The sequence below is a fragment of the Oryctolagus cuniculus genome, chromosome 8, assembly GCF_051225735.1.
Source record: "Oryctolagus cuniculus isolate XC-2025 breed Fujian yellow rabbit chromosome 8, ASM5122573v1, whole genome shotgun sequence".
Taxonomy (NCBI): domain Eukaryota; kingdom Metazoa; phylum Chordata; class Mammalia; order Lagomorpha; family Leporidae; genus Oryctolagus; species Oryctolagus cuniculus.
In genome coordinates, this window is record NC_142874.1 from 107,912,891 (window position 1) to 107,930,378 (window position 17,488).

The following is a 17,488-nucleotide window of genomic DNA, read 5'->3' on the forward strand; positions in this document are numbered from 1 at the left end:
GGGCATCACATGTGAAATGATTAGCAAGTAAGATGTTGCTGCTGAGCTTTCATGAATAAATAAATCAAATATCTAAGCTTGATTGATCCATATTTTAGGTTTCTTTTAGAATATCTATTCTTTCTTATCTGTCCTTAAAGTTTTTTGTTTTTTCACAGAAAGGTATCAATAGGCCATTAACGGCTGCAATATCTGTAGAATTAATTCTAGAGGTGAAATTTCATGCTGAAACATGGTACACGACTTCTTGGATAAGGAAGTCCAGAGCACATTCTCTGTGGTTCCTGTGACCTGTGCTAAGCTTGACTGGCACTTGGCATTGCTTCAAAGGAGTGTCAGACACATCAGACACGTGAACATAACCTGCCTTATCTCTGGCAGTCCCATTAATACCACACACACAGCTCTTCCCTGGAGCCCCGTGCAGAGGGTGTCTCTTTCCTGGGACTAGACAAGGACTGAGCCAGAGGAGGAGAGGCAGAGCCATGAACATCGTCTTGGACATCCTCCTGCTTGTGGTCATCATCATCTACTCCTACTTGGAGTCCTTGGTGAAGTTTTTCATTCCTCGAAGAAGAAAATCTGTGGCTGGGGAGATTGTTCTCATTACCGGAGCTGGGCATGGAATAGGCAGGCTGACTGCCTATGAATTTGCAAAAAGGAAAAGCAGACTGGTTCTATGGGATATTAATAAGGTAATGGCAACTCCTGCCAATCTTTAAAGTCACAGTGTTAGACATATTTTAAACATTTGACTTAGCATCTGCTTATCCTTATATTTTTCTTTTTCAAAATTTGATATTAGCTTTACTCTACATATGCATCAAGTTGGCTAGGTGATGAGAATGTAACTGAAAGCTAAGCAGGGATTTTTATGCCATGGTATACAGGTTGATAAAGACTCAGGGTCCTGGTTATTTCCAAGCTGCTTGAATTGGGCAGGTCACATAATTTGGCTCAGCCTCAGTTTTTTTTTTGTTTGTTTGTTTGTTTTTTTTTTTTTAAGATTTAATGATTTGAAAGGCACAGTCTCTCTCATTCTCTCTCACACACACACACACACACACACAGCTTTTATCTGCTGATTCAACCCCAATGGCCACGACAGCCAGGGCTGTGTATGGTCAAAACTAGGAGATAGAAGTTCAATCTGATATCCTATACAGGTGACAGGGACTCAATTATATCAGCTGTCACTGCTGCCTCCCAGGTGCACATTAACAGAAAGCTGGAATTGGGGATGGGGCTGGGAGTTCATCCCAGGCACTCTGATATGGAATGTGGGTGTCCCAAGCAACAGCTTAACCACTAAGCCAAGCACTTAGCTAAGGTACCGGCTGGGAGGCAGCAGGTTATGGCTTAAGTAGATGGGTCCTGCCACCTACATGTGAGATTGGACTGAGTTCCTGACTCCCTTGAATGTGGGCAGTGAATCAGGGGAAGGAATCATTAGGACAATTTTATGTTAGGAAAGAGGTCTTATGCTAAAAGGAAGTTGCTTTGTCCCCCTGTCCTACAATTGTGTGTAAGGTTGGTACACAAACCTTGCCCATTTTCACTCCATGCACATGAAGAGTAAACTATTATAGTCCCTGAAGCAGAGACATACTCTCCCTATGAAAAGTTTTCTCAAATAATGATCATTTTTCCTCTTACTCCTCTTCCCTCCTAGAGGGACAAATTGGCAAAATGTGGCAGCTAACAGCAGACCGTTTTAAATCGCCAGGAGCTTCAAAGTGGTACCTGTTTATGTCTTTGCTGCTCAGCAAATATACAAGTAGATGACTGAGTTTTCCTTTCTTTCCATGATCAAATATCTCCTTCCATAGCACCGTAAAGAACAACATCTTTCAGGAGCCGGCGCCGTGGTTCACTTGGTTAATCCTCCGCCTGCGGCGCTGGCATCCCATATGGGCACCAGGTTCTATCCCAGTTGTTCCTCTTCCAATCCAGCTCTCTGCTGTGGCCCGGGAAGGCAGTGGAGGATGGCCCAAGTGCTTGAGCCCTGCACCTGCATGGGAGACCAGGAGGAAGCACCTGGCTCCTGGCTTCGGATCAGCGCAGTGCTGGTCGTGGCGGCCATTTCGGGGGTGAACCAACGGAAGGAAGACCTTTCTCTCTGTCTCTCTTACTGTCTAACTCTGCCTGTCAAATAAAAAAAAAAAAAGAAGAAGAAGAACAACAACAACAACATCTTTCAAGAATCTTCTTCAAGCCTACAAAAGTAGCTGAGTGTAGAGAAACTCTGTAGTGGAGAAGAACCCCAAACCAAAACGATAAACTGGAAAAACATGAGGGCTTTTGTTGTTGTTTTGCCTTGATGCCAACACAAGGGACCTCAAAAAGTTTGTGGGAAATAGGATTAAAAGACAAGTTTATTTTGGTGCAAAATGTTTGAAATCCATGCATAAGAAGTGTCTTCAAAAAATTCATAAAAAACACTGCATGGATTTCAAAAAAAATTTTGCACTGAGATAAGTAAATATTAGCTTTTGATTTCATTTCCCACAGACTTTTTCGATGTACCCTCTGTAGCCAAAGATGTAGGATTTAGGCAAACAGGGTACACTGGAATACCAGCAGAGAATCTGTACCAGTTTCTAAGTGCATGATCTTTTGAGCTTGTTTTGTTCCAGAAAGCTTCCCTTGCAACATCGTGCTCAGAAGAAGCCAGACCACCACAGACAAGGAACTGATAGAGGCTGCGAGAAACTAATTTGAGTCAGATTTTTGAAAATATAATGTACTGGGATGTATACTGCGAGCAGGAAGGCCCCTCTGCCACATTTTCTATGTACTAGGAACCCCCTTAACTCTTGCTATAAAAGCCCTAGCAAACTTCTTCTCAAGGAGACCATTTCTTTTCAGGAACTGTACCTCCTTACTCCTTTCTTTACTTGTTACTGGTAAACAAAGCTTTCCTCTGCACAGCTTCCTCTTAAGACGGATCATTTGACAATACCCCAAGAGAAGAGATCCCTTGTGTTGGCTAACACCTGTGAGCACTCCAGGGCAGAAAAGCCAGGCACTATCTCCTTGCAAGTTGGACAAGAGCCTCTTGGAAGAAATTTTCTTACAAATAAAGGGGCATTTTGGACATGAGCTTTATTTTTTGTAATCATTTCAAACATATTTGCTCTTCTTTTTAAACTAAAGGTTTACTTATTTAATTGAAAGGCAGAGTTACAGAGAGAGAGAGAGAGAGAGAGAGAGAGAGAGAGAGAGAGAATCTTCCATCTGCTGCTTCACTCTCCAGGTGGCTGCAAGGGCTGGGGCTGGGCCAGGCCTCCTACATGAGGGCAGGGACTATCTTCTGCTGCCTTCCCAAGTGCATTAGCAGGGAACTGGATCAGAAGTGGAGCAGTTGGGACTCCAACCAGCACCCATATGGCGATGGTTTAACACTGGCCCCTAGACATGAATTGTAACTTTTCATGAATTTTAAATGCTTTCTCCTTCAATCTTTCTGAATTTGTTTTTTCCAATTATAGCATGGTGTTGAGGAAACTGCAGCTCAATGCCGAAAACTTGGGGTCACCGTGCATGCGTCTGTGGTGGACTGCAGTAACAGAGAAGAGATTTACAGTTCCATAAACCAGGTGAGACTGCACATCCCAAATCTTCACAGATTTTATATCCACCACCACACATGGAAAATACAAAAGTTCTTTAGGACTGCCTGAGTCAAATTAGATTTTAGGTGCTGGTAAATGAAGTGGGTATGTGGCCAAGGAAGGAAATAGACTCAGCTCTGCCCATCACTGTTCTTTCGTATAATCTGCCCATTTCATTCTTTTTTTTATTTTAAAGATTTTATTTATTTATTTGAGAGGCAAAGTCACAGAGAGAAGGAAAGACAGAGAGGTCTTCCAGCTGCTGATTCACTCCCTAAATGGCCGTAACAGCCGTAGCTGGGCCGATTTGAAGCCAGGAGCTTCCTCTGGGTCTCTCATGTGAGTGCAGTGGCCAAAGCACTTGGGCCATCTTCTGCTGCTTTCCCAGGCCATAGGCAGTGAGCTGGATCAGAGGAGGAGCAGCCGGGATATGAACCAGTGCCCATATGAGATGGTGGTACAGCGCCGTCCTCACCCCATTTCCCCGCCCCCTCCATTTCATTCTAATTCGAACTTTGAGCCCTGGTTCAGTATGACTGACAAAGGATTTATTAGCAGGGGAAATCATTCACTTTCTACCTTCGCTTTAGTCCAGTTACTTTTGCAGCAATTCCTTATTTTTTTTCACTTAAATATTTCTTTTGTGAAATTTTATATATTTTGGTGTTAATCTAATCTTCTGTGGGAAGTACAATATTTATCATTGTTATAGCAATATTCTACAAGTAAATACTAAGTACAATGATCCAAAGACTCCAATAAGCCATCACATTCCTTAACTGAATCCCTACAATAACTTTATTAATATCATTTTATAGATGAGTAAATTAAGGCTCAATGAAGTTAAGCTGGATGAAGGTCATTATAGCTAGTACATAGTAGAAGTAAGATTACTCGACTAACACTTAAGAAATATTTGATCAGAATTTTTATATCAGTTGGTCAATGTAAGTGTTTTCACTTTATTGATATGCCTTCAAAATCCATGATGTACTAGGTACTGAAATGTAGATGTTAAATTAAAAAAAAATAAGCCACCTTTATGACAGTTTTTCCTTGGCAATCACTGAGATAGAAGCTCTTTCCTGCTTGGCCCCTGAGAGATCTCGCTTAATAAAGAATATAATGCCTGGGTGATAGCAGCCTCAAAACTTTCAGTTTGTGTAACACACCCAGTCAATGTGTTCTTTGCATTTTAAAAGGTAAAGAAAGAAGTAGGTGATATAACCATCGTGGTGAATAATGCTGGGGCAATATATCCAGCCGATCTTCTTAGTACCAAGGACGAAGAGATTACCAAAACGTTCGAAGTCAACATCCTAGGACATTTTTGGGTGAGTGTGAGTCAGACACATTTCTGATTTCTGCATGTCTGACACCTCTTAAGACACAGGAAGTTCATAATAGAACTTATATATTTTTTGGTGGGAAACTGGCCAGATGTCAGCCTTAAATCAAGACTCATCAAGTTTGAGTCAAAGAGCCATGGAGTCCCTGTCAGAAGGCCACACAGTTCAAGAGGACTCAACACACCAGAGTGCAAGCCACTTGGTCTAATTCTTCACCAGGATCTACTTCAAAGCCTGGTTATGTTCCAGGTTGGCAACAAATATTTGCAGAGGCTCTTGTTATGGGTTGTGGACATCTTTTCAAAGCTTTAGAGGAAATATGTACAATGTGCATTCACTGGTGACTTCACTCCAAAGGACATCAGAAGTAACTACTCAGGTGTGTGTGGGAGTTGATGGGACTCTGAGACAAGTTCTAGATGCTGGAACTTAGAGGGCTATACAGACCTCTTTGTAATTGGTTACTTTTGTGGAGGGCAGAAATATACATTTCAAAAGCCTTTTACAGGGGCATTTAAAAATGATTTATTTATTTGAAATGTAGAGTTACAGAGAGAGAGAGGTAGACAGAAAGATCTTCCATCTGCTGGTTCACTCCCCAAATGACCTCAATGGTCAGGGCTTAGTTAGCCAAATCCAGGAGGCTAGAACTCCATCTGGGTCTCTCACATGGATACAGAGGCCCAAGCTCCTGGGCCATCCCACTGCTGCTTTCCCATGTGCATTAGCAGGGAGCTGGATGGGAAGTGGAGTAGCTGGGACTTGAACAAGTGTTCATACGGGATACTGGCATTGCAGGCAGTAGCTTAATCCACTGAGCCAAAATGCCCGCTCCTTATAGCATTTATTCAAATGCCTCAATATTGCATAAAACTTAAGGAAAATCTGGATTCTGGAAAAGGGAAGAGAAAAAGAAATGTGTCCCGTTACCTTACCTAGCTCCTTAAACATGATAATTTGAATTAGTTATCATAGTCACAAACATGTAGAGACCTCATATATTAGTGGATCACTTAGTGGTTGAAAGCAACACTAAATGTGTGTTATTCTGTGAGTCTCTGTGAGTCAGGATTTTGGCGATTGCTTGGGTTGACCATTCTGGATCTATGATTTTATTTTGGATCTATAGCATGGGTCCATAAAAGTCTCATAAAATATGATTTCTATTTCTCACAAAATAGGAAAGAAAAAGACTTTTTATCTCCTGTGACACAACATGTAACCCATGATGTTAACAATAGGGAGATACCAAGTGTACCTGCGAGGATAATTGTTGTGGGTTAGTGTCAAAGTCTTAGCTTATTCCAAGATTCTGTCACAAGATTTCAGATCTTCTAATTACAATGATGAAGCCTCAACCCAAGAAAAGTATATACCAGATAATCACAGGGGATTCTTTCAGTTCTGAAAATTCTGAATTTCTCCCTTAATAATATTGTTTTTAGAACATATTCAAAAGAGAAGGAAGGAGGAGGACTAAGATGGGTTCATGGCATGCAGCAAACACTGCACAGTGCACAATGCCCCTGAAACCAAACTTTTATCTTTTTATTCCTATCATTTGTATATTTGTATAGAAGTATTCGGGAGATGTTTGCAAGTATTTCATTTTATTGTGAAATTTTCTCAACCATCATTCTGTCTTAATAAAATTATCTCAGGTGGAAATCTAATGCCTGTGTCAATGTTTCTCTTCTTTCTGCAATGATCTTTCAGATCACAAAAGCACTTCTTCCATCAATGATGAAGAGAAACCATGGCCACATCGTCACAGTGGCATCAGTGTGTGGCCATGGAGTGATTCCTTATCTCATTCCTTATTGGTAAGCCTTGCCAGAAATACTATGTATTTTTGTACTTATTTGGGATTGTTAGACTTCAGAAGCAAAAATAACAGAGTAATTTGGCTTTATGGAATATTTATAACAGTTGGAATACATTTTTTAAAAGGTTTATTTATTATTTATTTGGAAGTCAGAGTTACACAGAGAGAGGCAGAGAGAGAGAGAGAGAAAGAGGTCTTCCATCCACTGGTTCACTCCCCAAATGGCCACGTCTGGAGCTGGGCTGATCCAAAGCCAGGAACCAGGAGCTTCTTCCAGGTCTCCTGCATGGGTGCAGGGGCCAAAGGACTTGCGTCATCTTCTACTGCTTTCCCAGGCCATAGCAGAGAGTTGGATCAGAAGTGGAGCAGCCAGGACTCAAACCGGTGTCCACATGGGATGCTTGCACTGCAGGCGGCGGCTTTACCTCCTACGCCACAGTGCCGGACCCTAGAATACATTTTCAAAAATGACTTCTCCTAAAACAAGGATGTTGAATCCCATTAAGTTTCAAATAGTTTTTTATTTCTGAAAATTCTATAGAGCAATGAAACAAAACAGTAATGCCGAATGTATTTCTATTGTAACCTGGAATGAGTGAATGTTGACAAAAGAAATAGGAATAGGAGAGGGGTAGGATGACGGGAGGTGTCGCTCGCTCCGCAGGCTTGCAGAGGAGCGGCAATGGATTTGCTGTTGGTTCTTTCCCCGGTCCTCCCCGGATTAGCTGCCACTCCCCACCCCCACCCGCCTCCACGGAGGGGAGGCACACCGCCGGCCGGCTCTCTCAGGGGTTCCTCAGATGTTCCTCCTGCATGTTGTCTCTCTCCTCCTTTATAGTCCTCTTCCACCAATCCCAACCCTGCTGGCGTTCTCTCCCCACACGCTGAGCACGCTGCTCTCCTCCAGTCAGGGGCAGGATCAGCTCCTGCAGCTTGTTAGTCAAATTGGTGAGGCAGCTGTGTGGAAGTTGTTTACTCCCTCTCAGCGCCACATGGTGGGCGATCAGATGCACAGAGTTAGTCTTAGCAGTTCCAGTAGTTTAGTCTAGTCTTGGTAATCTCAGTATTTATCCTCAGTATTTATTTGTCCACAGTCTTAGTACTTATTTGTCTTCCGGGCGACGGGCCCTGCCATGTTACGGGAGATGGGCCCTGCTCCCCACAGGGAGGGAGTATAGGTGGAACGGTGGGTACAGTGGGAAGAATTGCTATGTTCCTGAAGTTGTCCTTATGAAATTCCTGAAGTTTGTCTTCCTTAAACAAAAGGTTTCAGGATGGGAGGACGAGAAACAGGAAGCCCACAGAAGCAAAATACAGAGAAGTTAAAAAGAACACACAGCTGCATCATGGTCTGGGTGCCTAAGATAAGCCAATCAGAGTGGGCCCTGGGATCCAAACATTTTCCAGCATATGCATGCCATGAAAGTCTGTGTGCATGTATGTGTGTGTGCTTGTGTGTGTGTGTGTGTGTGTGAGAGAGAGAGAGAGAGAGAGTAAAGCCTCTACCAGGTTAAAAGATACGAATACTAGAGATGATAGGCCCTAAGGATATTCTATTTGCAAAATATCCTTTCTTTGGAAACTCTTCTAATGGTATCTCATTTCCTTATTTCTGCTTTGTATCAACCTCATAGCAAACACTTGAGCATCAGTGGGTGGGCAGTTAATTGGTTTGTTATTGACTTGTATACACATGTTCAAGGTTAAATTTAGTCATGGGGCAGTTATTCTTGCTGCTGAATGCAGTTACAAATGTAGTTAAATCTCACTATGGGTCAGGGTGTGAAACACCTGTTTCAAGTTGCCTCTATCATCTAACAACACAAATGGGAATTTCACAGATTAAACACTTGCTATTTTCCTAACATTTATAAATGTGAGAAACCCAATGTGTACTCCCCCCCTTTTTTCCCCCTTCTCCTTTAAGGGCACAGTTAGACTAATTTATTGTTCTTACTGTCACTTGGGTCAAAAATACAACTTATATAGAGCCCTAAAGTTACTATGTGTGTGCTATTTTATTTAATCCACAAGGCAGCCTGTATTTTATTATCTGCATTTTAAAGATCAGAAAAATAAGAAGGTAAGTTGTGTGCTGAAGTTTGCACACACACGCACACACACACACACCCATACACCCATAGTCACTCTGTGCTTAAATCCGTATGATGAGATTTAGGAGCCAGATGAACCACCAGTGTTAGGAGAGAAATTGTCAACTCAGTAATGAAGAGAGAGAGAAGAAAAACTAGCTTTATAATATTTCAAATATATTTTTCCTTATTCCTATCTTTAAAAAATAAAAACAGCATTAAAAAAACTGGTTAGAAAACTGTTTGAAGATTGACAGTACAATATTATGTGTAAGGTGAGACAGGGAGCATTAAGCCAGCCAATAAAGTCATTATTGTTCTTTTGTTATCATTGCTATTTTAAAAACTTGGTATGTTTAGAATTCTCTTCAGTCATAGAATAGGAATGACCATTTATCCTCTCAGAAAAACCACTAGTCTGGGGTGACTGTTTGGCACAGATGCTAAGATGCTGTCTAGGATACCTGAATCCTATATTGGGGTGTCTGGGTTCGAGTCCTGGCTCTACTTTTGAGTCCAACTTCCTGATAATGGGCATTCTGGGTGACAGCAGGTGATGGCTCAAGTATGCAGGTTCCTACTACCTATTTGAAGGACCTGGATAGAATTCTGAGCTCCTGGCTATGGACTCACCCCACTCTCACTGTTGTAGGCATCAGGGAATGAACCAGTAGATGGGAGATTTGCTTGCTCTCTCTCTCTCTCTCTCTCTCTCTCATTCATTCTCTCTCACTCTCTCCCACACACACACACACCATGTCTCCCATTCAAATAAAGAAAAAATTTTCTGGCCGTTATAGTCATCTGGAGAGTGAACCAGTGGATGGAAGACCTCTCTCTCTCTCTCTCTTTCTCTCTCTCTCTCTCTCTCTCTCTCTCTCTCTCTCTCTTTCCCTCCCCCCCCCCATAACTATGACTTTCAAGTAAAATAAATAAATCTTAAAAAAGAAAAGGGAAATCACAAGTCGATAATTTTGGGGTCTTTACTTGCTTTCAAACCAAACAATGCAGCCTTCACAGAAGGCTGAGGACTGGGTTCCAGCAGTTTCTTAGCTAATCATGCTTCATACAATTCTCTTACAGTTCCAGCAAATTTGCTGCTGTTGGCTTTCACAGAGCTCTGACATCAGAACTTGAAACCTTGGGAAAAACTGGAATCAAAACATCATGTCTCTGTCCAGTTTTTGTGAATACGGGCTTCACCAAAAACCCAAGCACGAGGTGAGGTCAAAATTAAATTATGGTGGGAATGTGATGTAAGAAATTGCTGTGAAAACCATATGAAAAAATTGTAGGTGGGGCAACTGACTGAACAGAAAAAAGGGGAAAAAAAGATCCTTGTTCTTGTGCTTGTGTTGGCTTTATGTTGTCACTTGGAAACCAAATGAAAGGGGAAAAACACATTAGGGACTGGCGAGAGCAATCTGCTGAGGAGCTAGGCAACTGGTTACTTATTTTTCCTGGGAAAAGTTCGCACACACTCAGATGCCAAAAGTGAGTGGGCGTGTCATGGGGTGGGCTGAAGAACAAACAGCAGCTTCCATGCTGACAGCCACGCCCCCAAGATGAATGGTGTCTAAGATCCGCCCCCCCCTCGGCAGTAGTTCATCCTTCTTAGAGTTTAAGGAAAGGTGAGGGTAGACGCCCCTTTAAATCTTCCACAGCACTGGCCACAGTGCTAACGTACAGTAGTCTACATTTTGCACACTTGCCTGATCCTCAGAATCACTACTTAGGCTTCCATGAAGAGCAAATGTTCAGAGGTGCTTCCTTTTCCAAAACATACCAGGTGAGTCCAGAGGCAAGTTTGGAAAACATTAATATGCTAAATATAACCACGTGCCTTTGGTCATTGCTACCACTCTGTCCTCTAAAAAGGCAAATGTTTCTACAAGCAGCAGTAAATTGAGCCCCTTGCTCCTTAGTCAGGGTGAATTTCTGCAAGAACTTGGTCTCTGATGAGAGTGGCCTTGAGAGAAGAGAGGAGACACTGGTCCTGAATGAGGAAGAGAAAAGCAGAAGTGAGGGGACAAGGGCCCTAAAATTCAGCAATCTGCCTCACAAATGAGTGTCAGTCCTAGTATATGCCATGCTGCAAGATTCCAAGGGACACTAACCTCGCCAATCAGAAAACAATTTGTGGGGCCAGCGCTATGACACTGTAGGTAAAGGCACCCACTCCTGAGGTATCAGCATCCCACACGGGTGAGGGTTTGAGTCCCGGCCACTCCACTTCTGATCCTGCTCCCTGCTGATGGCCTGGGAAGGCAACAAACGATGACCCAAGTGCTTGGGCTCTGTGCCCACACCGGGGACCTGGAGGAAGCTCCTGCCTCCTGGCTTCAGATTGGTCCAGCTCCAGCCATTGCAGCCATTTGGAGAACGAACCAGCAGATGGGAGAACCTGCTCGCTCTCGCTCTCTCTCTCTCCCCCCCCCCCTTTCTTCCATCCCTCAGAAAGAAAACAGCAAATAAAAAAGAAACCAATTTGTGACTAGGAGACATTTTTTAAAAGAACTAATGAATTCTCTTTTGAGCTCAGCCTCCTTTGAGACTATTGATTCAAACTCTGAGTTATCTGTGATGTCCCTGCAGCCAGGGTCACCTCCCCACCCCCAGGCACACACCCCACACCTGGAGTCCTTAATGGTATGGGACAATAACGTAGGATATGGTATTTAAGTAAATGCTGTGGTACCGTTGCGACACCATGCCATCATCTTAAGATAGAAAATTGGTCTCCTCCAAAAATCTGCTGGGTAAGATTCAGGCTTGGCTTCGTGCATAAGGAGCTTTGCCAAGAGGACCCTGCCCCTGGTGGGGAAGGTACAATAGGAGAGGGGGGTAAGGATAAAGAGTGTGTGTCTGGAGGCATCCTGAGGAATAGACAGATTCAGACACTGTTGAAGATTTGGAGTTAGTTTCTGGATTCTGAATTTCCTCATCAGGGCCTAAGGCATTGAAATGCTAATGTCATGCTTGGCCCGGGGACTGGGTTCATGGGTCCAGGAGGGTGGAATCAGGAACAGAAGAGGTAGGACCAATAATTGAGAAAAGAGATGATTTGTAGCACTCTTGGCTGGCTTGCTGGTCAACACCGTCAGCACCTCAATCACCTAGCAATCTGCAGTAAACTACAGCATATCTCTCTCTTTTTTTTTTTTTTTTTTTTTTTTTTTTTGACAGGCAGAGTGGACAGTGAGAGAGAGAGACGGAGAGAAAGGTCTTCCTTTTTGCCGTTGGTTCACCCTCCAATGGCCGCCGCGGCCGGCGCGCTGCGGCCGGCGCACCGCGCTGATCCGATGGCAGGAGCCAGGAGCCAGGTGCTTTTCCTGGTCTCCCATGGGGTGCAGGGCCCAAGCACCTGGGCCATCCTCCACTGCATTCCCTGGCCACAGCAGAGGGCTGGCCTGGAAGAGGGGCAACCGGGACAGAATCCGGCGCCCCGACCGGGACTAGAACCCGGTGTGCCGGCGCCACTAGGCGGAGGATTAGCCTAGTGAGCCGCGGCGCCGGCCTAAACTACAGCATATCTCAGGCTCTGGTGACTTCACTTGTCTAACCACTGACTGTTTAGCCATGCCTAATTATATTAACTTTGATTCAGCTTAAATCCTTCACTGGATAAATTCAAGTGCTAGTTTTCTGTCATGATCTTGCACCAGTGGGCAGTTCTACACTGGGCTTGTGGTTACAACTATTTCTCCAGCACACAGGCACACGATCTTCAGTATGAGGAAGGGCACACCTCCAGTTGTAATAATAGACTGTGCCTATCTGCAGTTCTCATTCAACTGCAAGATACGCAAGTCAGAGGTGAATCTCAAAAACGAAATACCCTCAAAACAATCCAGCTTTATGGAATACTACCATAAGAAAGAAAGGATCCTTAGCTATAGAATATTCTCCTTATATCCAACAGGTCTCAAGATGCCAAATGTCTCCTTCCTGTCCTCTGATTAATCCTGCTCACTCTTCATTCTTGCCTGATGCCTCCACTCCTTATCATCTAATGCCACTCCACCATCCTCACTGAATGACCTAAGAAACACTCATGATAACAAAACATCCACATGGGATGTGAGGAATGGGGGAAGGTGGCATTTGTCCAGCAAATTCTGGAACAACTTAAATCCAAAATTTTCAAAAGCAGAGCCAGAAGTCAATCTTCCATCTGCTGGTTTACTACCCAAATGCCCGCAACAGCTTGGGCTGAGCCCAGGATTCAACCTGGGTCTTCTACAGAGGTAGCAGGAACCCAAGTATTTAAGCAATTACCTGCTGCCTTCCAGGGTAGGCATTAGCAGCTGAGACTTGAACCCTAACACTGTGATATGCAGCCCACTCCTAAACTGTAATTCTAAATTTGGTAAAAGATGGGTTATTTTCCCACCTTTATTAAGAAAATTTTAAAAATTAAATAAAGATAAACTTTTTTCTTTTTAATCACAGATTATGGCCTGTTTTGGAGACAGATGTAGTTGCAAGAAGTCTAATAGATGGAGTACTTACCAATAAGAAAATGATTTTTGTCCCATCATATATCAATATCTCACTAATTCTGGAAAAGTAAGTATAGCACTGAACACTTAAAGTACTAAAACACCTACAGAGCTGTTGCTATAGGAAGAGTGTCAGTTTTAAAATTTGCCATGAAAATTGCATTTCTGGGGACAACAGTTACATACTCTGTGTTATTATCTTATTTAAAAAAAATTACTCATTTTCTATAGTACATCTACTGTGTTTGCCCAGTCTTTGCTCAAGATTATGCTAATGGGAGGAAAGACCATATAAAAAGAACACAATGTAATGAAATAGTTAATAATAAAGGCTCTTTTTTAGCTGCACCATTAAATATAGATTAGAGGTTTTTGGAAAAATCCAGCTAGTCTTACCCTGGGCAGAGGTTGTCTAGTAGTTGGTCTAGAATCTAGTAAGTTTCAAGAAAGTTTACCTTTGCCTAGGTGATAAGTTCCTTATGTAATTGCAATATAGAATACATAGCTGTTTATATAACAGTCTTTTTTGGGAAAAGTGAGATTTCAGAAAATACCAATGTCCTGCCAGTTTAAGGGTACATTGTAGAGCTGAACTTCGAGTTACTGTGCAAGATTATTTTTTTCATGCTGTCATTTGTAATATGTTTTTGTGAGAATCCTTGGGATTAAAGTTTTGGTTAAAAAAAAAAGGCTCTTTTTTAAAGTCTTCTGGAATTTTGATTGGGATTGCACTGAATCCATGGATCAACTTGGAAAATTTTGATACAGTAACAATATTAACTCTTCAATCCAATAACACAGTATGTCTTTCTTTTTTATCTTTAAAATTTTTAAGCAATATTTTATAGTTTTTTGATGTTCAAGTCTTGCATGTCTTTAGCCAGATTTATCCCAAAGTATTTTATGGTTTTGATGCTATTGAAAATGCCATTAAGGATTAGGTCCCATGAATGAATGTACTGCTTTTTCAATTTGAAATTATCTAGTTTGTTCTGAGTAGCAGTCTTTGCTTAGAAATCTACTTTGTGTGAAATTAACAGTCACTGTAGCTTCTTTAGATTGTTATCTTAGTATATCTGGTTCCATCTTTGTATTTTTAACCTTTTTCCTTAATAGTGTATTGTAGTATGTTTCTTATAGACAGTATATAGTTGAGCCTTGTTTTTTCTGTTTTTTTTTTTTTTAATTTGAATTTGATAATCTCTGCCTTTCAATTGGTGTGGTTAGACCATGCACTTTAATATGAGTATGTACATCAGTATATTTAAAGATCATCTTGTTTTTTATTTGTTCCTATCTGTTCTTTCTTCCTTTTTCTGCTTTCTGTGGGTTAACTATTTTCATTTGATTTCCTTTGTTGGCACATCAACTGTTACTTTAGGATTCATGATGCGCATCTTTATGTCACCACTGTCTACTTTCCTATGCTATTATACCACTTCATGCATAATCCAGGAACCTAAGAGCACTTCCATTCTCCCCTCCCAGGCCTTTTGCTGTTGTTGTCATTGATTTTATTTTCTTATGTTATAAACCCCACATTCTAGGTACTCTTTTTAAAAGGCCCCCACAAGCTCTCTTCTTAGCCTTGTCCTTCTGCCATCCCAGCTGTCCCCTGCCCCTTTGGGCGTGCCCCCATCTTCCAGCGCTCCATCCCCAAGAGAGAGAAGAAAGTCCTGCATTAGTGAACAGTATTGAATGATTTTCCACATGACTTTGAGGAGCATGTCACTTCTGCCCCCTGTAGTCACTGCTGCTCTCTCCTTTTCATCTGGCCTCTCACGTCCTGCCCATCACAGTCAGTCATCGTTTTGAAATGTTCCTCCTCTCAGCTGAACAGTAACTCCTCAAATGCAGTAGCTATGTTTAAGTGCTTTGGTTAACCTCGGTGTAGACTGTGTGCTACATGTTCAGTAAATACTTGAGGAGAGGTGGAGCGATGGACGGAGCAGGTTCTGGTGGTGTCGCTTTGTGAGCTCTTAGCATCAGGATGGATCATTTCAGCAGTGAGCTCAGAGCTTCAGCTTTAGATTATTACTGATAGATGACCTCATGTATGATTTGCTCATACAAATTGACAGGGTGAGAAGAGTGATATATGTCAGTGTTTTCCATATATTTGCATTTATTTTGACACATACATGGGGCGGTGATGAGACATAATTTAGGTTAAGCTGTTGCCTGCAATGCCAGCATCCCATGTCGGTGAAGGTTCAAGCCCTGGTTGCTCCTATTCTGATCCAACTGCCTGTTAATGTGCCTGAGATAGCAGTGAAAGATGGTGCAAGTCCTTGGGCCCCTGCACCCACGTGGGAGACCAGACAAAGCTTCTGGCTCCTGGCTTTGGCCTGACTGAAGGTAAAGTCATATATAGAGAGAAAAAAGGAGAGACAGGAGAGAGGAAAAGAGAGAGAGAGAGAGAGAGAGATCGGTCTTCCATCTGCTGGTTCACTCACCAGATGGCCATAACGGCCACAGCTGGGTCAGGCCAAAGCCAGAAGCCAGGAACTCCATCCGGGTCTCCCATGTGGGTGGTAGGGGCCCAAGCACTTGGGCCATCTTCCTCTGCTTTTCCCAGGCCATTAGCAAGGAGCTAGACCAGAAGTGGAGCAGCCAGGACTCGAACCAGCCCCAACATGGGATGCTGGCGCTGTGGGCAGTGGCTTAACTGCTATACAACACTGGCCCCATGAAAGAAATCTTTAAAAAAATAAAATAAAAAAAGACCTACATACAAGAGAGGAGTTGGAGGCCGACGCCGCGGCTCACTAGGCTAATCCTCCACCTGTGGCGCCGGCACCCCGGGTTTCTAGTCCCGGTCAGGGCACCGGATTCTGTCCCGGTTGCTCCTCTTCCAGTCCAGCTCTCTGCTGTGGCCCGGGAGTGCAGTGGAGGATGGCCCAAGTGCTTGGGCCCTGCACCCGCGTGGGAGACCAGGAGAAGCACCTGGCTCCTGGCTTCGGATCGGTGCAGCGCGCCAGCCGTAGCGGCCATTTGGGGGGTGAACCAACGGAAAAAGAAGACCTTTCTGTCTCTCACTGTCTAACTCTGCCTGTCAAAAAAAAAAAAAAAAAAAGGAGAAGGTGTATGTTCTAGCAGTTCAGAGTACCTGGGTTTGATGCCCATCTCTGGTTCCTGGCCCCAGCTTCTGGCCAATGCAGATTCTTCGAGGCAGCAATGATGATTCAAATAATTTGATCCTTACCACCCACGTAGGAGGCCAGAATTGAGTTCCTGGCTCCCAGATTCAGTCCCAGGCCAAACCCAGCCTCTGTGGGAATTTGGGGAGTAAATCAGTATATGGGCGCTATCTCTATCATTTGTCTTCATTTTCAGTTTAACGAGATGTGATAGAGAGAGGGAGAGAGAAAGGACAGGGCGGTGCAGGAATGGAGAGGGAGAGAGGCAGGCAAAGGAAGAATGGAGGAAAATTAAATGCAAGCCAGATAACAGAGCATTTTAACTGACAACCATAAAGGACTCTTGTACCAAGGATTTTAAATTGAGAAGTGTTCATCTCGTCTTTTCTACAGGTTTCTTCCTGAACGTGTCTTGGCAGCTATCAGTCGTATACAGAACATTCAATTTGAAGCAGTGGTTGGCCACAAAATGAAAACAAAATGAAGTGTGCTACAGACGTGCACACGATAATGATGTGAAGCTACGTTTAGAAGCTAAGGGCTTCAAAGCTTTCATTCACCTTTTTTCAGCACTGTCAATTCTTAAAGCACCAGTTTGGCACTAGTAGCAATCAAATAAGCAAGATTAAATTCTTGTCTTTTTATTTCTCAAAACTGGAGATTTATGAGAAATAAATTTATATCATTTATACATAATTCCTAATGCAGTCTGTGGTACTTTTGTGGCAGCAAAATGAACTAAGTGTCTGAGTCACATGGAAAGTTAAATGAATGTGCTTTTGTATTTATGTTTGCAAAGTTGAGGAAATGCGTTATAAAATAAATCACCACATATAGAATTGCTAAGTGGGAGAGTAAGAGCATTAAAATTTTGGACAAGACACTCCCAAAATATCTCCCTCAAAATCTTTGTGATGATACTCTGATAGTGAGTTTCGATATTGCTCTGAGTTTTTTTCTCTGTG

At 42.8% G+C, this 17,488-nt stretch overlaps 1 protein-coding gene across 2 annotated transcripts; it reads left to right on the forward strand.

The window, feature by feature from the left end:
• Nucleotides 1-396: 396 nt before the first annotated feature.
• On the forward strand, nucleotides 397-17,219 carry LOC100348252 (17-beta-hydroxysteroid dehydrogenase 13). Of its 2 annotated transcripts, XM_002716970.6 has the most exons (7): nucleotides 397-695; nucleotides 3,492-3,599; nucleotides 4,817-4,948; nucleotides 6,680-6,786; nucleotides 9,965-10,102; nucleotides 13,334-13,450; nucleotides 16,917-17,219. In XM_002716970.6, the coding sequence occupies exons 1-7, from the start codon at nucleotides 486-488 to the stop codon at nucleotides 17,005-17,007; spliced, it is 903 nt and encodes a 300-aa protein (XP_002717016.3). In that variant the 5' UTR covers nucleotides 397-485; the 3' UTR covers nucleotides 17,008-17,219. The 2 variants fall into 2 exon arrangements, with proteins under 2 accessions (XP_002717016.3, XP_089159231.1); XM_089303105.1 differs by lacking the exon at nucleotides 13,334-13,450.
• Nucleotides 17,220-17,488: the final 269 nt, after the last annotated feature.

Bases quoted from the DNA above. Each gene is read 5' to 3' on its own strand.
- LOC100348252 (XM_002716970.6), top strand. From the start codon at position 486: ATGAACATCGTCTTGGACATCCTCCTGCTTGTGGTCATCATCATCTAC. The intron at 4,949-6,679 runs GTGAGTGTGAGT...ATGATCTTTCAG, and splicing joins ACATCCTAGGACATTTTTGG to ATCACAAAAGCACTTCTTCC. The intron at 13,451-16,916 runs GTAAGTATAGCA...TCTTTTCTACAG, and splicing joins ATCTCACTAATTCTGGAAAA to GTTTCTTCCTGAACGTGTCT.